Below are 21,934 nucleotides of genomic sequence, written 5' to 3' on the forward strand. Positions count from 1 at the left end.
TCCTTGTCTTGGAAATATTCTATGACTAATCAGAAGCCCTCAGTATGTCAGAGCTTCATGAGCATTTCACCTCCCCTGCACCAGAAATACTCAGTACTCACAGGCTCTGTGGGCATTGGCATGTTCCAGCTTTAGGAGATCTCTCCAGGAGCTGCAGCTGCATTGTCCTGCAGCCAGAGGTTCCTGTGCCAAGGGCTGGCAGTGATTCTGCCCCAGGCACTTCTCAGCCCCTTCCCAGCCCTGACTGATTGAAGCTCTCTGTGCCTCTGTGCTGTGTCCGGGCTGGCTGCAGGCAGTGCCCCAGCCCTACTGGGCTGGGAGAAGAGCTGCTCAGCATGAGAAATGTGCTTTTGAAGCTCTGCTTGCTTACCAGGATCACCCTCTGTGCCAGGAGCCCGGCCCAGCTCAGCAGCACAGACACAGCACAAGGACTTTAATGACCGTCTCAGGGGCTGCTGTTGTTTTCATTAGTCTCATTCCCAGAGAGTGTGCTCAAAAAACTTCTCAAGAACTCAAAGGGTGATTGAAACACTGAAGTTTCTTGAAGTTTTAATGGGTCCCACTGAGGGACACGACTGAGAAAGTGTCCCCAAGTAGAGCATAATGCTGGAGCAGAGATGACAGCAAGGGACAAGCAAGGGGAAGGTGGCTCTGGTGCTGAGCAAACCTGGATGTGTTTCAGGAATGCAAAGGGCCCAGGCCTGAGCCCCAGCCCCTGGCAAGGCAGATCCTGTCCCTCCCTCATTGCTCAGGGCTCTTCCCGGGATGGGCACTGGCATGTGGGGATGTGCAGTGCCAAGGGCAGGACCATGGGGCGGCCCCTGCCAGGCTGCTGAGCAGGGACAAGGAGGCACTGAGGCCCCAGGGCTGCAAGGGTCACTTGTCCCCTGGTGGCCTCAGGCCCAGGGCCAGCAGCCATGGCCAAAGGGCTGCACAGGTTGGCTCTGTCAGGGCCTTGCAGCTGCTGCACATCCCTGAGCCCTCTGCAGCCCAGGCTGTCCCACGGTGTCCCTGCCCTGCGCCTCTGTCCCTGCAGGCTGTCGTCACCCCCGGCTGCCCCACCTCGCTGGCCCTTCCTTTGCTGGCAGCTCTGCCTCCTGCTGCCCCTGCCTGGCCACACAAAGCCTTGGGCTGCTCCAGGCTCCTGCTGGGGACGTGCTGCACCACAGCCCTGCCCTGGGAGGGAAATTCCCTTCTCCTGTGTCCAGTCTGTCCTTCCCCAGCTGCATTTGTGGCATAATTTCTCTCCCTGCCTGATTCCCACTATGGAGAAAAGCTCCACCATTTCGGAATCCACCTTTCAAGCCCTGCCAGGCCACTCCTGATCTGTCCTCAGTCTCTTCACAACTGAGCCCAGGCACATCAGCCTCCATACATGCGTTATGTTCCTGAGGCCTGCAAAACCCAGCTCGGGAGATCTCTGGGTCCTGTCCAAGGTGTTTGCAAAGGAAAACATTCTGCTCATATCACCAGAGGCCAAGGCCAGGCAGAACTGTCCTTCCTGGCAGCTTTTGTCTGGGAGCAATGCAAGGATAGATGGAATTTTGGTGGCCACATTCCAGTTCCTGCCATGGCTCCAGGACAAGAGGGTCAGTTCTTTTCTGCAGGAAGGAAGGCACAGAGCCCCAGTGCTTCTGAGGCAACTGAGATGCGACCATCAGAGGCCAAGGCCAGCCAGAGATGGCAGGTTTTTTTCTGGCAGATACCCTTGCATACAGGAAATTTTTTAGGGGAAGTACCAATTTTGTCCATGGGTGTCTGAAAAAAGGGACAGTTCTTTTCCATAGCAAGGAAAGCACGGAGCCCCAGTGGTTCATGGGCAGATTAGAAGCAGCCCTTGATATTCCAAGATCAACCAGACCTGTCAGGTGGCCCCTGGGAGGCCAAGCCTGCCAGACCTGTTCCCTGTTCCCCTCATTCCATGGAGCCTGGTCCCTTGTTTCCAGAAGGCCCTGAGGTGTCACAATGCCCCCTTGGTGACACCAGGCCCTGAAGGGTCGGAATGGTCTCCATGGTTCCACAAGGCCCCACAGAGTCATGGTGGTCTCTGGGTTCCATGGAGCCCCGCGGTGTCACCGTGGCCCCAAAGTGTCACAATGGACTCCATGGTTCCACCAGGTCCTCACCGTGCCACCATGGTCTCCACAGGAAGGGAACAACCCAGCCCCAGCGTTCCAGGGGCAGATGAGCCACAGCCACCAGAGGCCAAGGGCAGCCAGATCAGATGGTGCTGGCAGATTTTGTCCTTGGATATAGGGAATTTTAGAGGTGGAATGCCAGTTTCAGACCTGGCTGCCTGGAGGTGAAGGACGGTTCTTTTCCATAGGAAGGCAAGGACGGAACACCGGTGTTTCAGGGGCAGATGAAAGGTGACCATCAGAGGCCAAGGGCAGCCAGACCTCTCTGTTCTGGTATTTTTTTTGTCTGAAAGAAACCCTTGGATATAGGGAATTTGGGAGGTGGAACCCCAATTTTGGCCATTTCTGCATTGTTAAGAAGGATGGTTCTTTTCCATAGGAAGGAAAGCCCAGAGCCCCCGTGTTGCAGGGGCAGAAGCAGAGAGAGAAGGCTCCTGGGAGGCCAAGCCATTCAGACCTGTTTGTCCTGGCAGCTTTTGTCACTGAGAAATCCTTGGACCTAGGGAATTCTGGAGGAGGATTCCAAACTTTGGCCATGGGCATCTGGTCAAGATGGATGGTTTTTCCCATAGGAAAGAGAAGCGTGGAGCCCAGGTGTTTTGGAAGGAGATGAGAGGTGGTCACCATAGGCCAAGAGAGCCAGACCTGTCTCTCCTGGACCTTTCATCTGGGGGAAATCCTTGGATATTCAGAATTTTGAAGGTGGAATCTCAGTTCTGGCCATGGGCACCTGGGCAGGAAGAAGAGTTCTTTTCATCAGAAAGGAAAGCACAAAGCCCCAGTGTTTCAAAGGCAGATAAGAATCAGCTCTTTGGAGACCAAGGCCAGCCAGACTTGTCTCTCCTGGAAGCTTTCACCTGGGAGAAATCCTTGGATATAGGGAATCCTGGAGGCGGATTCCCAACTTTGGCCATGGGTGCCTGGATGCGAAAGGTGCTTTTTTCCCATAAGAAAGAAAAGCACAGGGTCCCAGTGTTTCGCAGGCAGATGAGAGGTGGCCCCTGGGTGGCCAAGCCAGCCAGGTCTGTCTGTCCTGGCAGGTTTCATCTGGGAACAATCTTTGCATAGAAGCAAACTAAGAAGAGGAATCCAAATTTTGGCCATGGGCACCTGGAAGAGAAGGACAGTTCTTTCCACAGGAAGGAGAGCACCGAGCCCCAGTGCTCCAGGGGCAGATGAGCAGCAGCCCTGGACATGCCAAGGTCAGCTGGACCTGTCAGGTGGCCCCCAGGTGGCCCAGCCAGCCAGGCCTTGATGCCTTGAGAGGCCACCTAGAGCAGAGGCTGGACAGTGTTACAGGAGTAAAGTGGGGATTTATTAAAAAGGCCTTCAAAGGATTCACCTGGGCAGTACAAGGGCCTGGCTGAGGGTACACCCAGGATGGACGCCAGGTCACGCGTTTTCACACTTTTAAAAGTTCTGGTTCATTTCCATATTGGGGTTAATTGTCAATTACACCTTCAGATTATGCAGCCCCACCCTCCCAGTCTGCTCTCCTCAATTCGCTGGTGTTTTCACTTTTTGGGCCTGAAGCTGCAGCGGTGTCTTTGGATCTCGGGCAGGAAAAGGATTGTTTTGTCTGACTACACTGTAAGAGAACTTGCTGACACTCTGCATGAAGTTCAGAGTTACAGACTGATACAGCACAGAATTGGGAAAATATGGAAGCTAAAACTTAAGGCATCAGCCTGTCCCATGTTCCCTTGGTTCCATGGGGACCCACAGTGTCACAATGGCTCCTCGTGACACTCTGGGCTCCACAGTGTCACCCTGGGCCCTTGGATCCATGGGAGCTTCCCAATGGTCTGCTCTGATTCCACGAGGTCCCCACAGTGTCACAGCTGACCCATGGCTCCATGAGGTTCCCCAGTGTCACCAGGGTGTCCTTGGACCTGCCTTGTCACAACTGACCCATGGTTCCATGAGGCTCCGTGAGGTTCCCCAGTGTCACCAGGGTGTCTCTGGAGCTGCCTTGTCCCAACTGACCCATGGCTCCATGATGCTCCATGAGGTTCCCCAGTGTCACCATGGTCGCTGTCAGAGGCTGGATGAGATCAATGTCTCCAGACACCTTGAGCTGAGCTGTCAATCAGTCACTCTGCTGGGACAGCGCTAACCCAGCTCTGAACACCTGAGATATCAGAAGTCCCAGCTGGGGGGAGGCCCACGAAGGCCCAGGGGCTTAAAACCAAGGAGCACAAGGTCAGCCCCTGGTATGGACTCTGCCTTCTCCTGGGGTTTGTGTCTCGCCCACACTGGAGCCCCAGGAGCTGGGAGCCACATGTGTGTCTTTCTGTGGAGCTTCTGTCTTCCTGTCTCTCTCTCTCTTTCCTCTCCTTCTAATGCTCTTTATATGGAACATTTGTGGGTACCTGAACAACTTCAGTGTTTAGGGCTTTCCAGGCTAAATGGGCTGAGTGAATGAAGTTACTGCTATGACAAGTGATTTAAGTTGGATTGGATTTGTATTAAACACTTTTCCAAAGTTCCTTGTTCTTTTGTACTTTGCCAGTAATATTTTGGTGGTCCCGAATGGGCGCTGAGGGGCACTTGGGGGTCCCGGAGGGTCTGGGGGACACTGATGGGACAGATGGGGGCGGTACCGGGGTTCTGTGGAGCGCGGGGCATGACGGGCGTTGTAGTCCCGGCTTTAATGGGGCTCTATGGGGCCGCAGAGCATGACGGGAGTTGTAAGTAAAAAAAAAAAAAAAAAAAAAATATGTCGCAGACCCCAGGCCCCGCCCCCAAAGCCATGATCCATGGCGCTGATTGGTTGGAGCTGTGATGGACGGGAGCCTCGGCAAATGGGAGGCAGTGCAGGTGGGAACAGCCCATTCAACCCCTCCAGTCCCTCCCAGTACAGCCCAGTACAGCCCCAGTGCCCCTCCAGTCCCTCCCAGCACAGCCCAGTCCCTCCCAATACACCTGAGTTCATTCCCAGGCCCTCACAGTCCCCCCAGTGCCATCCATATCCCGGTCCAGTGTCCCCCAGCCTTCCCCACAGCGTTCCTGCCCATTGCGGGGCAGCGGCGCAGACGGAATGTCCTGCGGCCCAAACCTCCTGCTCCTGCCACACAGCGCCAGCCTTCTCCCCTCCTCCTCCTCTCCCAGCACGGCACAAATTCCAGCTCGGAGGAGGCTTCCCCAGAGAGGGCTCCGGCTCCTGTCTCAGCCCGAGTGTCCCTGCAGAGGAACAGGGCATCCTTCAGGCACTTCCACAAGCCCAGGGTTCCCATTTCATGGCGAATCTGGGATGCCGGGGGAGAACGCCGGGGCATGGCCGGCCCGGGGCGCTCGGGCGGCGCTCGGGGCCGCTCCTGGCCCGGGCCGAGCGCTGACAGCCGCGTCCCGCCCGCAGGGAAGGCGCAGGAGGCCCGGCAGGAGCGGCCCCGGCGGGTTCGCTGCTGGGCAGCGGCGGCTGCGGCGGCGGCTGCGCGGCCACGCGGCTCTCGGACGGCGCCCGGGGAGCGGCGGGGCCGGCGGCGGGCGCGGAGGAGGGGAAGGAGGAGGAGGAGGGAGAGAAGGAGAAGGAGGAGAAGGATGGGGCTGTGCGGGGCAGGCGGCGAGCTCAGCCCGCTGCTGCCCTCGGCTCGCAGGTGGCCATCAAAAGGGTGCCAGGGAACCGCGTCCGGCGCCGGGGCGAGTTGGTGATGAGCGGGGCCAGCGGCAGAAGCCGAGCCGTGCCGGGTGGGGCTGAGCCGGGGCCCGGCAGGGTGGGAGCTGCCAGGACGCCTGGAGGGAGAGCGGGCGTGGGGCCAGCGCAGGGCGCAGAGCATCCCGGGCTGGCCGAGGGGTTCCCGACCCCCGGCACGGCATCAGCCCCACTGACGGCATCGTGCTCCTCCCGCAGCCCCACGGCACCAGCGCAGCCCTGGAGATCGCGCTGCTGGACAAGGTCTCCTCTGGCTGTGCTGGTGTCATTCAGCTCCTGGAGTGGCCTCAGCTCCCCGACAGCTTTGTGCTGGTGCTGGAGCATCCGGAGCGCTGCCAGGACCTGTCGGGTTTCCTGGCGGAGCGGGGGTTCCTGCCGGAGGAGGAGGCGCGGGGGCTGCTCCTCCAGGTGCTGGAGGCTGCAGCATCCCCCTGATAAATGTGTCTGTGCTCCACAGGAACCCTGTCCTACAGCCCACCAGAGGGGATCCACCAGCAATGCTACCACGGCGAGGCAGCGATGATCTGGTCCCTGGGCCTCCTGCTGCACCACCTGGTCATGGGAAAGCACCCGTTCAGGAGGGGCCAGGAGATATCTGGGGTCAGATCTTGTTCCCACCATGGCTCTCTCAAGGTGGATCCTCATCTCTGGCCTCGGGAGCAATACCAGTGCTGGGAGACAGCAGCAGCTCGTGCGCATCCTGCTCTGGTAGCTGCTGAGGAGGTGGCACATGTCCTGCTCTCCTGCTCTCCTCCAAACAGAAAATCCATGGGGAAGTTTAGGCCCAGCTCTGGGCACACCCAGCATGGCCTGGGCACGGGAAAAGGGGGCAACTTCTCCAAATGACTGGTGATTTCTGGTTTCTCTCCCCAGAGTGCCAGGATGTCATTAAGAGGTGTTTGTCCATGCAGCCCTTGGACAGGCCATCCTTAGAAGAGATTTTCCGTGATCCATGTTCCTCTGCCCTAGAAGATGGGAGAGATCCACATGCACAGTTGGATCCAGGGGCCTGGCAGGTAACAGCTCCACACATCGCTTGGCAAGCAATGGCAAAGCCAACCAGACAGGTTTTGTCCTGCCTGTAGCTCTGAGCAGGGGTCAGCAGGAGGGAACACAGCTCATGGGCTGTAGCTGAGCTGGAGACCTGGTGTGGCAAGCACTGGTGGCCAACATCCCCCTGGTTTTGCTTGCCATGGTTCATGGATGGCTGGGGCCCTGGGCAGAGCCCTGACAGCCTGGTCTGGCCCAGGGAAGAAGGAGCCCCTGGAGAAGCTGTCCCAGGTGGAGCTGCTGCTGCTGGGGACAGTGAGGACATCAAGGATGACAACCTCTTGCTCCACCTGGTCTCTGGCAGGCTGAAGATGGTGGACTTTGATTCTGACACCTCCTCCAAAGCCAGGCTCCACAGGGAATTTGCAGATGAGTCCACACACTGGGGGATGCTCCCAGATTTGGGCATTGCACAGCCTGGCTGGGAACCAAAGGTTCCCCCTTTGCTGGGGCGGATGCAGCTGATCCTTCAGTCGGCTGCCAGGCTGCTTTTGGAAGGGCTGGGGACATGGGCTGGGGTGGATATGAAATGGGAGTGGGCTCCTGGCCCTGCCAACAGCCCCCAGCACCCACCGTGCCCCGGGCTGGGGCTGGGCTGGGGCAGCCAGCCTGACACAAACAAACCCCCATGGTGGGAGCAGAGGTGGGACTCCAGACCCTGTGCAGGGGCTGCTTTGCTTTGCAGGCAAGGAAGGACTTGGGCTGCTCCACTGCCCTTGTTTGCTTTGGGATCACCATGGGGGCAGTGCAGGGGAAGGGAGAAAGCCTGGGATTCCCTCCCCCATGGTGGGTTTTTCCCTGGCACGCAGGGGTTGGGCCTTCCTTAAGGCCCTGACAGAGGTAAGATTTTTGACCTTTTTTCTTGTTCCCCTTTTTCTCTGTAACCTATTTTCCATAATTTGATGTTTGTTTTTCTAGAGGAAGCGTTCTAGGTGGGGCCCAGTCTGGATCAGGACGTGCTTGGGAGCAGCTGCAGGGTGGATGGGCTGTGCCCTTGGAGAAGGCTGAGGGCATCGTTTGGGACCAGCTTTTCTTCCAGTGGGGGCTGGCGTGAGGTGGGTCCTGTCTGCTGGGGATGGTGGGATCAGAGCTTTGGGGAGATGGCAGCGAGCACAGGAGCGTCCTGCTCTGGGCAGCTGCTGAGGGCTGGGGGTGATGTGGCTGGCTGCAGGCTGGGCACATGTCCTGCCCTCCTGCTCTGCTCCCAAAGGCAGCAGTGATGGGCAGCTCTGGGCACAGCTCTGGCACGGCCAGCATGGCCTGGGCACTGCGGGTGGCTGGGACAAGGGGACAGGAGCCTTCAGCTGACGGGGCTTTCTGGTTTCTCTCCTTGCAGCCGGGCTCTGCGGGTGCTGAGGCTGCTCTGGGCTCTGCCAGGGCCCTGCTGGAGCTCAGCATGGGGCTGCAATCAGCCAAAGGAGAAATGGGGTGACCTGCAGCACAGACTGGCTTGAGCATTTTAGCAATACAGCTCAAGAAAACATGCAGCCACCCAAAAAATAAACTTGTTCAATAACTTCTGAAATGAAATCAATCTGGGATGACCCCAAATGACTTTTTGCAGCTTGCTCAAGCAGTAGCTCAGCCCTTCTCTGAACTGTTCTCTCTTCTCCCTCCTTTTACATCCCAACTGCTCCCTCTTTTCCCCCAGTGAGTTCCCAGCCTATTCCAGTCTCCATCACACTGTTCCCTTCCTTGGTGCCCCTCGCCATGAGGAAGGCCAAGCCCCAGGCTAAGGGACTCATCCTGTCACTGGCTGAGGAGCAGCAATGTCTCAGAGGTCTGGTGGGATTTTAGTGTCATTCAGAGCTGCTCTCCAGCCCCCAGCTCTCCTCACTGCTGAGTTCCCGCTCCTTTTTCCTTGTCCTTGCAGCAGGATGAGCTCTGTGAATCCCCTGGAGCCTCCCCACTCTTTCCAGCCCACGCACCCACCTCAGTTAGGCTGAAGCTGCAGCTTCTCTGTCTCCTCTGGCACACCAGTGCAGTCTCCTGTGCGGGGAGCCCCAGCCCCAGAGCACAGCACTCAGCAGTGCAGTCGGGGCTGGAGCAGCTGCCCTGCAGCCCTGCCTTGGCTCTTTGTGGCAGGGAATGCTCCCTGTTTGCAGCTGTCCCTGCAGGATGGCCCCAGGGCAGAGCCCAGCCGGGCTCCCACTGCAGCCCCTGAAGCTTGGGGCAGACAGTGGTCCCAGAGCTGAGGTTCACGGGGAGCCCCCGGAGCTGTGCCTCGCACTCTGGTGCCGTGTGTCACCGTGCAGGCTGGCTTGTACGGGGTGAATGTACCAGCCCTGCTTTGACTGACAGGGGCCGGGCCCATCACATCTCTCCCAAGGCTGCAGGCATTGCCCAGGCCAGAATCTGAAGGGGCACAGAGATCAGAGCAGTGAAATCATCCAGACTGGGTATTTCAAAGGCCCTTTAGAAAGAAGGGCTTGAGAATAAATGTGCTCTGTTTGCCACATAAACATCGGGGTGAGTGGTCTCTTTGGCTCCAACCCACTTTCCTACCCGAGCCAACGTTACCCTCTCCCTCACACGTCCCCCCCGTGCCTTCCCCCTGCCTTGTCCTGTCAGGGCTCCCACAGCCCCTCATCCCTTTGTGGCCCCGTCCCCTCAGGGTCTCCCCAGCCCGGCCAACCTGCCCGGCAGCAGCGCCGCAGCCCCACAGGAGCTCCAGAGAAGCCCCACCAAGAGGCACCTGGGAGCCCTCAGCAATCCAGCCAGCAACACACGGGCAGGAGGACACGGATGGTGCTTCCTGCCTGGGACAGGGCTTGTGGCCATCTCCAGGCACCGCTCTCACAGAGATCCCCACAGCTCCAGCCCCTGCCCGTCTGCTCTGTGGGCAGCGCAGAGGCTTCAGCAGAACCACCAAAGGCCAAGGGGCTTCTGGCCATTTTCCCTGCAACCCTGCAAGCCTGGGCAGCTTGCTGAGCCCAGGAACCCTTTTCTCCCTCTTACCCTCAGCCCTGCAGAGCCTGGGCAGCAAAAGAAAGATCCTGGGAGTCTGTCTATAGCAACACATCCTATATTTCTATGCCAAAGAAAAACAAAAAATATAGAAAAGAACAATCTTAAAGAAACAAAACAGTCCTGCTGGCTTGGGTGGCCCTGCAGACAGAGCCTCTGGAATCAGCTCTGTGCAGAGCTCCAGCAGCGCAGCCAGCCGAGCCTCGACAGACGAGGCCGTCTCCTCCATGCCCTGCAGAGCCGATCACGCAGGTTGTCAAAGGTGGAATATGGAGCTCTCTCTGCTTCCTGGAGAATGTACGCTGTTTGAACTGCCAGGCTTGCGACGGCAACACTGATGTCATTTTCCATGCCTTCAAGGGCTGAAAGAGAGAGGAACAGAGCCATGATCAGTTCCCACATCTGAGGGGACCCGAGGGGACTCTGTGCCAGGGCCATCCCAGCCGGCTCTGGCCATGGCCAGCAGGGAGCAGGGACCAGCTGGATCAGCCCGAAGCTGCTGGCCACGAATCCCCCAGGTGCCCTGAAAGCTCTGTGTGCTCTGCCCACGCCGGCCCTGGTCCGCACAGGGAGCAGAGCCCTCCGCAGCCGGGGCAGGGCTCGCAGCTCCCCCGGCAGCCCCCGCTGGCAGCCCGCTGCCCTCACTCACCCTCAGAGAGGAGCTGGAGCTCTTCCTTCCTCCCCCTCAGGTGCCGCCCGGCCGTCCCTGGGAACACAGAGCCTGTCAGGCCCAGGGCACAGCTCCCTGCCAGCGGCGCCGCCAGCCCTGTGCCCACACGCCCTCCTGGCCCGGCTCGTGGCTCACCCATGAACCTGACGGCCGCCTCTCGCAGGGGCTCCTGTGGGCTCTGCAGGTAGGGCAGGGCCCGGCGCAGGTGCTCGGCCACGCTGCTGCTGTCCTCTGCCAGCTGGAGAGAGCGGCAGGAGGGAAGGGTTGGTCCCGCAGCCCCCCGGGCCGGGGCTCCATGGGCACCCGGCTGGGGCCGCAGGAGCCTGGAGCAGAGCCCGCGCGGCCTCGGGCTGCAGCAGCGGGCAGGGGCACAGCTGTCAGCCCGCACACCGAGCACCGCGCTCAGGGGCTGCTCCAGGCTGGGGCTGCGGCTTCCCGGCCCTCCTTACCAGGATCTCAATGAACTTCCACAGCTTCTCCTTCTTTACAGATTTTTCAAGATCTGTCCTGTTCAGGAATTTGGCCACACAAAGGAGAGTTTCCTGAGAAGCCTGGAGAGCAGTAGAGACACGGAAATTGCCCTACAGCCCAGGATCAGCATCCCTGTGCCAGGGCCAGGAGGAGGATCCAGCCTACTAGGTGCCAGGGTAGGAGGCAGCCAAGCCCTCTCCCAGGGGAACAGCAGCAGCCCGCAAGTCCTCACCTCTGCCACACTCTGATTCTCATCATGGCAGTGGAAGAAGAGTGGGAGCAGGCTGTGACACACTTGTGTCATCAGGAGCTTTTTTCCTTCCTCTTCTGCAGTAGACAGCAAGGTTCGAAATACAAACATGGAGATCCACTGCACATGCCTGTCATCCTGTGTAACAGGAAGGAAACAAGACCTTGGCATCAGCTGATTCTGGCCCACGTTGGTGCAGGCCTGCATCTCCACAGGGCACCAAGTGTCTGGGCAGCAGCCGGTGGCCGTGGCTGAGGGCACAGAGCCTTACGTGATCAAAGAGTGGCAGGAGCACCTTAACCAGCTGCAGGGTGATGAGGCTGGGTATTGGGGCGTCATTGTCCAGGAACAAATCACTAAGTAGAACAATGGCCATCCTGACCACATCACTATCATTTTCCTGCAGGAGCTCCCCGAGGCTTTCGGTCAGGCTCCACATTCTTTTGGCCTGTGCGGAGCAAAGGTGTGTGAAAGGCCACCCTGCTGCCACACGGCCCAGAGGCCAAAGGCCTGTCCCGCAGCCCTCGGGCAGCTGAAGTGGGAGGCAGGAGAGCTGGGAGCGGCTGCCCCAGTGCCTGAAGCCCAGCCAAGTTCCAGCGACTGCGTTCCCCAGCCCCACGCTGCCTGCACGGCTTCAGCTGCTGCCCCTCCTTACCAGCGAGGGATTATCCCTGAGCAAGAGGAGGGCCCTCAGAACCTGGCGGCGCATCTCTGTGCTCTCACTCAGCAAGTGCCTCGACAAGAGATCCATGATGCTGTCACCACATGCACTCAAGTCCAGGCAATGCAGGACCTGGAAGGCACAGGGCAGTGACAGGGGACCCGGCCGGCAGGAGCCCAGAACCGCACAGGGCGGGGACCAGGCAGCAGCCCAGGGCGTGGGCACCGTCCCAGGCAGCTGCGGCTACGAGAGGGCAGAGAGCCGGGAGGCAGCGCCGGCCTTCAGACTCACCCCCACAAGGAATGCCAGGGCAGGGAAGTTCCAGTATGGCATCTCTTTGCGGAGCAACTGAAGGAGACAGTCTGAGATGCTTTTACACAAATCGATGGATTCATTGTGCATCTCCCTGGAAGGCGGAAAATGGCACTAAGATGTGGCAGCAGCTCTCTGGCCTCAGAGAGAAACAGACAACCTTCCCAGGCATCGCCTGAGAAAGTCTGAGAAGATCAGAGGAAAGAATGAAAAAACATTCTTATCTTAACATGCTGCACCTGGTATTGTGAACATCTGAATATGTTACGGAGATTTGTCTACCTAAGCGTGATTTTTTAATTAACTAATGGTGATAATGTTTAGACTTGAAAACCCATTAAATCAATCTATATCATAACTATCTATAAGAACACTGGGTTTCTTAATAATAATTATTATTGATCGGACCGCTGAAATATATGGAGTCAGTGATAATGATTACCCAGCTGGGGGCCTGCTCCTATGACACTAAGACCCTGAGCCGGGGGGGGAAGCCCCTTCCAGGACAGACTGATGCAGTTCTTGTCTTTACCCCCCACCCTGCAGGGGGACCTGGGCCCTTTGAGATGTGGCTGCTACTGGGCACCCTCCTCTCCCAGCCTTTCCCAGTCTGCTTGGCCGTCCCTCGTGCCTCTGGCCCACAGCCACAGGGACTGAGTGGGATACCCCAGACACAGAGCACAAATGCCGGGAGCAATGGGGAGAAGGGGGTCTCACCTGGCCAGCAGACCCACGGCATAAATGTGGGTGTCAGCACAGAGCAGCGTGTCCCAGCCACGCTTGCGCTCCATTGACAACACCACATCCTCATAGTGCAGTCGGCACAGCAGGGACTTCAGGGTCCTCACTGCAAACCTGAGTGCAGAGCAAAGCCCGGGTCACACTGGGAGCACTGGCTTCTGCCCTGGCCATGTGGCAGGTACAGAAGGACTGGGATAGAGCACCTGCTGGGGCTGGTGGCAAGGCCGTGTTCTTCCTGGCATCCCTTCCAGAAGGTACCAACCGCCTCTGGCATCTCTTTGGTGCTGGAGAACACTTGGAAGAGCAGATGCACAAATAACTGCGGGAAATGCTCATCCACTATATCTGGGACACAGCGCTCCTGGAGGATCTTCCATATTACCACAGTTGCCTGCAAAGGACAAAGCCCCCCAATACAGCGCTCAGTGCCAAGGTGTTCATGTGACAGGGCCCGAGCGTGGCAGGGAGAGGCCCAGAGAGCCACAGGGGGAGCAGCGGGCCTGGTGGCCCTGCAGCTGTCCTTAGGCCAGCTTTCAGGCCCTGAGGCAGGGAGATGCAGTGGGGGAAGAAGGATGGAGAGCTGCTGGACAGGTGACCTTGGGGCCAGCAAAGGCCACTGGCAGAAACTCACAGCCAGGGCAAAGACACCCGTTTTGTCCCCATCGGAGGTGCACGTGCTGTGCTCTGGCCAGCTCCCCAGCACATCCAGGAGTATCTGCTGTGCCAGCTCTGCAGTCCAGGGCGTGCACATGATGGTCTTCCACATGGCCATGGCAGCTCTGTGGGGTTAGAGATCTGTCTCAGGGGATCTCAGACACAGCACCGTGGCCTGGGCATCTCTAGGGGCCCGGGTTGACCGACGGCTCTGCCTCTGCCCACTGCCCCTCTCCAGCAGCGGCCAGGCAGCCCAGCCCTGTGGGGACAGGCCCCTGTGGGGCAGCGAGGGAGAATGGCAGCAGGCTCGGGGGCTGACATGCCAGGGCTGGGAAAGGGAGCAGCCAGAGGGCCCTGGGACTCTCTGTGGGTCAGACACCTGGGACAGGCTGTGCAGGGCGATGGGTTGGGGTGAGCCCTGAGCCCTCTGGGCAGGTGGGCCCCATACCTGTCACAGGATGGGGCCACACGCAGGAGTGTCATTACTGCGTCATTTGGCTGCGCTTCTGTGAGATACAGCAGGGCGTTGTCCAGCCTGTGCTCTGCAGAATCATTGGCCATGAGCCACTGGTGGATGTACCTCACCATGGCGGGCACCTGGAAAAGGCACAGGGAGACTTGGAAAGCTGCCAGAGGGACCAGTGTTCCCAGTGTCCCCAGAGAAGTGTTTCCCTTCCCACCACAATGTGATGGCCTCAAAGGCTCACAGGGCCCAGCACTGTGGCTTGGGAAGCCGTGTGACTCATGGGGGAATTGAAGCCTGGCCACAGCTGCCTACTTGCTCTGCTCTGGAAACACCCCTCTGCACAAGCAAATCCAGCAGGGCGGCACTGGTCTCATGTCCGAGGAGCTCTGAGTAGGCTCTGAGCCCAGGGCCCATGGCGCTGGTCTCTTCCTGCTGAATTCTCTTGATGAATTTGCAAACGAGCTGTAGGAGAAGGGCAAGAGTGCTGCAGGCGTGCTGCTGGGCTGAGCAGTGCCAGCAGGCCCAGCCCAGGTGGGGATGGCTGCAGGTACCTGCGCTGTTCTGCGGAAGCGGCCACGGGTGCGTTCCTGCTCTCTTGTGCGCTGCACAGCTGCACCTGGCAAAGAGCGAGCGCAGCCCGAGCTGAGGGGCTGCGGGAGAGGCCAGAGAACACAGCCCAGCCCTGCGCTGCCCAGGCAGGGACAGCCCTGCGACGGCCCAGGGCACGGAGCATGGCTGTGGGGTGTCTGCCCGGCCCCTATTCCAACCTGTCCATGGGCATGGCCCCAGGGGATGGCATGGCATGGCATGGCATGGCATGGCATGGCATGGCATGGCATGGCATGGGGCCAAGCTGGCTGCAGGCACCATCCCTGTGGCCCAGCTCTTCCACTCACCCTTCTGCCGTGGCTGGAACTGCTCCACCTCTTCAGGCTGCTGTGCTGGGGCAGCTCCAGGGCCTTCTTTCTCCTCCTTCCCCCAGGCCAGCTGGGGCACGCTCGCAGGTCTGAGCTCTACGTCGCTGCCTGGATTCATGGCTGCTTGCAGAAGGTGAAAAGGAAAAGGTCCAAGTCAGCAAGTGCTGCAGTCGTGCCTTGAGGGCACCTGCAAAAGTGAAGTCTTGGCAAGGCTACAGGACAGCAAGTCCTGCACTCTGCTCTTGGGGCTCCAGCCACAAGGACAGGAGACTCCTGTCAAGGATGGTGCAAATGCCACGGTCTGCCCTCGAGGGCAGCTGCAGAAGAGATGCCTCGGGAAGGCCAGGGGTCACCAAGTGCTCTGGTCTGCCCACGAGGTCACCTGCAGGAGTAATACCTCTGGAAAGCTCTGGGTCAGCAAGGAATGAGTGTCTGTGCGAGGGCTCCTCACAGCACCGCTCTCTCGCGTCCTCTCTCGTCGTGTGCACCGAACACTGTGGAGTGTAACTGTAACTTGTAACTGCCAACACCTCTGCCAGAGCGTGTCACCAAGGGCCCTTGGAATCCCTGCCCCGTTCCATTCCACGGTGACCATGCTGCACCGTGTCACAAAGGGCCCTTGGAATCCCTGTCCCGTTCCATTCTATGGTGACCATGCTGCACCGTGTCACCAAGGGCCCTTGGATCCCCTGTCCCGTTCCATTCCACGGTGACCATGCTGCACCGTGTCACCAAGGGCCCTTGGATCCCCTGTCCCGTTCCATTCCACGGTGACCATGCTGCACCGTGTCACCAAGGGCCCTTGCACGCACTGCCACCTGCCCTGGGGCCACCCCCAGCCCACCAGAGTGGCCCAGGGTGGAAGGAATGCCTTGCCCCAGGTGTGTCAGACAGCCCAACAGGATCTTTAGGAAGGGCTCAGCCCATCAGCAAACGCTGCCCTGCTCTGCGGGCTCAGAGCAGCAGGAGCCCCCGCAGCTGCCGACGCAGCCGCGGTGGGAAGGGCACGGGGCCTCCACAGAAGCTGGCACGGCCTCCTCGGGACACGTCCCACACGGTGGCCATCCTGAGCAGGGCCATGGGATACAGACCAGGAACGTGTGGGCCAGGGCAGGAATGCTGCTCTGAGCCCTGGGGCCCGGGCAGCGCTGACAGCAGCAGGTGAGGCACAGTCCCTGCCCAAGCAGAGTTCCCCCGAGCCCTGGCAGCACCGGTGCCCGTCTCCTGCCCAGAAACCTGTGCCCCAAAAGGGCTTCTCTGCCCGAGGGCAGCCAAAGCTGGTGTGCACTGGGGGCTGTGCTCCGTCCTACAGGGGCTGTTGGTAGCAGCACCTGGAGCAACTGGGGGCAACACTTGGTGCGTGTCAGATGTTGTTGCTCCTTCCTGGGATGATTTTTTCATGGAAGGGATTAGCAGCAGCACAGAAACACCAACAACTACTGAACTTCACAGGACAAAGAGACTCCACTGAAACACTGCCATGTTTCCTTGTGCTTTTGTGTCTTTCTTGCACTCTGAAAGAAAAAGAATTGGCCCAAGCCCTGCTATTCAAATCTCCAGCTGCTGTGTGTCTTCCTGTGGCAGCTCACTGCAAACACAACTGGCTGCCTGCTCAGCTGGGCAATGGACGGCCACAAACAGGGAGGGCCCTGGTGAACATCTCTTTGGTCTCGTGGGGCAGCGAGGGCACAGGAGACAAAGACTGCTCCTCCCGAGTTCATGGGGCAACAGAGAGATTTTATTTCCCAAGCCCCCCCTTACACAGGGCATTTGAAAGACCAGGCCTGGAAGCTCTCATTGGTTTGAGCTCCACGCCCCTTCAGGTTCTGGCCCGTGAGGTGCCTGCAGTTTTGGGAGATATTTGATTGGTCAAGACCCCTGTCAATCATGGTAACACCTCACCCTTCTTTTCTTTATAAAATTCTGTGTATTGTTCTCTGTCACCCATCTGCAAGGGCCCTTTGCAAACATGGGGACAGAGGACAGCATGCATCTAATTTACACTGGAGCTGCAGCATTCCCCTCCAGGAACTGTTAGGGGAGAACTCAGGCCACAGGCATAATGCTTCTTGGTTACAAATTGAACTTATCTCTAAAAGCAGAAAGCTATTTAACCCTGAGCCCATTTAACACTTAGAGAAAAACCCAATTTTAAAAAACAACCTTTAAGCACTTGATCCCTTGGGGAAAAACCATACTCCCAGAAAACAGTCTGTAAACAGAAAAACTGTTTGCAAACATGAGAAATAATTTGTAAAGAAATCAAGTCCTTCTATGAACTGTCCATGAGGCAGGTGATCATTTTTAATGCTGTCTGTGGTTTCCAGTGTCCATATTTTAGGCAGCTGCATTGTACTGTTGTAGGATTTATTGTAAAACATGAGAACAGACTCAGAGGGGAGGAGGGTGTGCCCTCAATCCAACCCCTTTCCCCTTTTTTCTTTGTCTAAGAAATAATAATAGGAACAGCACATGTATTTTGAATACTATTAACTTATGCAAACTTTCATCCAGGTTTACTGATAATATTTTTCTTTACCAGCCAGGTTCAGGGCAAAGAACTTGATTGGGAGATGTTTTGATAAGGGCAAGGAACTCGGTTGGGAGATATTTTCTGTATTTATATTTTATCTAGTGCAAACCATATACTTTTTTCCCTTTGTTAGAAGTTAGAAATTTTTTATTGACTTTAATAGCTGACTTTTAACTTTTAAAATGATGACAAGTGGCAGAATTCAGTGAAAAAACTTTACAACTGCACTTTGCTTATGAAAAATCCAATCTCTGTGTGTACCTCAGTGGATATTCCTTGAATCATACCAGTTTATCTTGAAGCAATGCAACAATAATTATTAGAATATTAAGAAAAGGCATGTTAATACACATACTAGTACTTCTTTAAGAGAATGATTTACTAAAATATGAATATCAATCTAATATCGATATCCAACTGAGACAGACAAAAACTCTCTAAGGGTTTAAAGTTAGAAAGTGTATGTTTATTGAGACAGCTGGACAGTACATGGGATAATTCCCTAATGCACACTGCAAAAATCACAGGTATTACAAAGCTTTTTTATTTACAGAGGTCTTGAATACACAAAATATGAATGCATATTCATATCCCTGTCACTTCCTCTGCTCCGCTTCATATGTTAATTGGCAAAAAGGCTATTAAGCATGTGTGGTTCTGTTCCCGGGGCCATTTTGGGGAGGAGTCTCCAAAATGAGGAAGTAAAATAAGTCTTCCTCGTTCTGACCTTTCTGCCTTTCCCATGCATACATGAGAAATGAATCTTTGCCGTTTTCCTGTGCTTAATGGATCCCTAAAGTATGGGAAGTCTGCAACTGTTTTTGTGCCCCTGAAATCTGTTTATCAGCAGGATTGGGGCTGGGATGTGCCCTGGTGCCTGGGACATCACCAGGAGCGGGGCTGGGATGTGCTCTGGTGCCTGGGACATCACCAGGAGTGGAGCTGGCTCTGATGCTCTCCAGTGCCTGGGACATGACAAGGGGCGGTGCTGGCTGGGGTTTGTTTGGTGCCTGTGCAATCCCAAGGGCAGTGTCACAGCGGGGCAGCTCTCAGTGTCCCCAGCAGGTCACAGTGTCCAGGGCAGCCCGTGCCAGCGGTCACTGCGCACACGGGGCAGGCTGGCCTGGACAGGGGACGGGGCAGAAACGCTGCCCCGGGACTGGGGTCTCCCCCTGCCTCTGGGGCCCAGCCCCTGCTGGGAGCGCCTTGGGCAGGGCACGGGGCTGCTGCCGGGCCAGGGGGACAGGCCGTGCCCCCTGTCCCCTGCTGCTGGGCCAGGGGGACAGGCCGTGCCCCCTGTCCCCTGCTGCTGGGCCAGGGGGACAGGCCGTGCCCCCTGTCCCCTGCTGCTGGGCCAGGGGGACAGGCCGTGCCCCCTGTCCCCTGCTGCTGGGCCAGGGGACAGGCCGTGCCCCCTGTCCCCTGCTGCTGGGCCAGGGGACAGGCCGTGCCCCCTGTCCCCTGCTGCTGGGCCAAGGGACAGGCTGTGCCCCCTGCCAGCTGCCCAGGCCCCTCTGATGCCTGTCCCTCGTCCCTGTGGCTCCTGTCCCCACCACTCCCCACCACCTTCACTCCCTCCTTCAAAGCCCCACTCAACCCCTTCACAGTGACCTCTGGAAAGAAAGAATGAATGAAGGAAAGGAAGTGTTGGCTGTTCACCCTGGCTGGATGTCAGGCACCCACCAAAGCTGCTCTCTCACTCCCCTCCAGAGATGGACAGCAGAGAGAAAACAGAATGAAGGCTTTATGGGTTGAGCTATGGACTGCGACAGATCACTCAGCAAATACCATTATGGGCAAAACATTTCCAAAATTGGAGATATTAATGGAATTTATTGCTATCTGGATCAGGGCAGGATAGTGAGGAGTAAAACCAAGCTTTAAAAACACCTTCTGCCCTTTCCTCCCTCCTTCCCAGCTCTACCTCCCCCCGCAGTGGGTGCAGGGAGACAGGGAATGGGGGCTCTGGTCAGTTCATCCCCGGTTGTTTCTCCTGCTGCTTGGGGGGAGGAGTCATTCCCCTGCTGTGCCAGGGGTCCCTCCTGGAGACACTTCTCCATGAACTTCTCCACGGTGAGTTCATCCCACGGACAGCAGTTCTCCACAAGCTGCTGCAGCGTGGCTCGCTCCTCCATGGGCTCACAAGTCCTGGCAGGGCCCTGCTCCAGCGTGGGCTCCTCTCCAGGGGTTTGCAGGTCCCTGCCAGGTCCCTGCTCCAGCACAGGTTTCTCATGGGGTCACAGCCTCCGCTCAGGCATCCCCCTGCTCCGGCACGGGCTCCTCCAGGCGCTGCAGGTGCATCTCTGCCCTCCGTGCCCTCCACGGGCTGCAGGGCCCAGCTGCCTCCCCAGGGACTGACCAGGGAATCTCAGGGCAATCAGCTCCAGCAGCTGGAGCAGCTCCTGCCCCTCCTGCCCTGCCCTGCCCTGGGGGTGTGCAGAGCTGTTCCCCTCACAGGTCCTCACCCTGCTCCTCCCTGCTCACAGTCACAACTCCAGCATCACCCATTTCCTTAAATCTCTTATTCCAAAGGTGTTACCACCATTTCTAACTGGGCCAGCCTTGGCCAGCAGCCAGTCTGTCCTGGAGCCAGCTGGAATTGACTCTGTGGGACATGGAGGAACAGCTGCTCTCACAGAAGCTGCTCCTAGATCCCCTGCCTTACCAAAACCTGGCCATGCAAACCTGGTATAAGTATGGTAGAGCTTTTATTACCACTATTAATTCTTATTATTTCTATTACCTCTATTTTTGCTATTAATGGTACAGTTATTATTATTACTAGTATTTTTAGTCTTTTGGACTCTATATATATTAATAGTGGCTAGATTAGAACTGGAAACAAAGGTACTTCATTGCAAGTAGCGGCTAGAGTTTTGTCAGCCTCTTGCCCTGCCCTGTTCTGTGTCATTGCTGTGTCTGTGTCTGAAGCTGCTGCTGCCAGGCCTCCCTATTTCTCTGGTTTGGGAAATTCCATGGCATTGCTCACATGTCAGAAAGAGAAAGCTCATTCCATTCAAACGCATGCCCTTAGCTCTTTGAGTCCCATTGTTGGAAGCTTGTTTTCTAACATTGTTGACTTTCTCAGCTTCTGTTAATATTTGTGATTTTATAACAAAATGTTCTTGGGTGTGATTGCACAAGATTCTCTAATCAGCTTTCAGTTTGCTCTTGGGTTTCTTACCGGTGTGTCCAAGCTGAAGGCAGCATTTTGGGTGGAAGGCTTCAGTGGGAGCTGGGATTGCCTCAGCAGCAGCTGGTTTTGCAATGTGAGCAGCGCTGACAGAGATTCCGTGCGCTGAATATTCCGCCTGGTTGGAGCCGCAGTGCCCGGCTGGAGGGAGCCGCGCCGGGCGCTGCGGGTTGTGCCGGGCCGGGCAGCGGCCGCAGCCCCGGCAGGGCCCGGCCGTGGACACGGAGCCTTTGCTGGGCAGGGCTCGGCCCTGCGGCGCCGGGCGGGCGGTGCCGCTCCCGCCGGGAGCCTGCGGGAGCCGGGACAGCGAGAGAGCCCGGGCCGAGCATCAGCCCCGGGGCACGGCCCGGGAGGGGGCACAGCCCGGGGGTCCCGCAGAGCCTCCCTGCTCCAGAGCCGCGCCTGCCGCAGCGGGGCAGCTGCGGCACCTGCGGGGCACGGAGGAGCCGCAGGCGGCGTTCCGAGCGCTCCTTCGGGGCAGGATTTTGTCCCGCTGCGGGGAATTCCCGCGGGCCGGGCGGGCCGGGGCCGCTGCCGAGCGCCGCCGCCTTTCCCGGGAGCCGCCGGGCAGAGCTCTCTGCTCGGGGCTGGGAAAAACACCTTCACTGCCCTGGGAACATTTAAAAAGTTTAATACAGGGCAAGAGGAGACAAGGGCCATAGAGCAAAGGTTGTTTTGGCCGGGTGCATCTCGGCACTGAGCCAAGAGCACACGGTTATCTCCGGAGATACCCCTTGAATACCTTTTCCCTTACACCAGCCGGTTGCATATTCATAGTCCCTTATGCATAGTAAACTTTTTCCCAAGCTAGTTTACATATTCCAAGAACTGTTCAGCATGGCTCCTCCTCGGTTGCACCTTTTTAGGGCATGTGTATTCCTTGGTTGTGGTTTTGGTCCTTTTTTATCATCCTCTTCAGTTTGGCCCCGGCCCACACTGCCTTCAGACGGTGAGTGCTGATGGTTGGCAGATCTGTACAGGTGTCCTCATCCTGTGCTCACTGGATGTTATCCCATCCAAGCAGGAATTTTAACACAAGCATGCTTCTATCAGCTATGGCACTACTATGTCTGAGCGTAATCAATGAACAACAGAAATAAAAACTATATAACAAAGTTATTGTAACACCACACATATAAAATCCAATGGAATATTTGCAAAAAGCCAATATTATAATATGTATCTATGACAGGGCCAAGGGCCGGGTGCCCGCTCGGTGGCCCCGGGACAGCAGAATTTTGGGGTCCCGGTGCTGGCTG

General features: G+C 57.4%; 1 protein-coding gene across 1 annotated transcript in view; it reads left to right on the forward strand.

Moving 5' to 3' along the window:
• LOC144248808 (uncharacterized) overlaps positions 1 to 21,934 on the forward strand; it is a 249,664-nt gene that overhangs the window by 60,697 nt on the left and 167,033 nt on the right. The window contains 1 exon segment of the mRNA XM_077790795.1: positions 4,335 to 4,340. Within this exon segment, the coding sequence (XP_077646921.1) occupies positions 4,335 to 4,340 (6 nt within the window).

The sequence above is a fragment of the Lonchura striata genome, unplaced genomic scaffold (assembly GCF_046129695.1).
Source record: "Lonchura striata isolate bLonStr1 unplaced genomic scaffold, bLonStr1.mat Scaffold_91, whole genome shotgun sequence".
Lineage (NCBI taxonomy): Eukaryota > Metazoa > Chordata > Aves > Passeriformes > Estrildidae > Lonchura > Lonchura striata.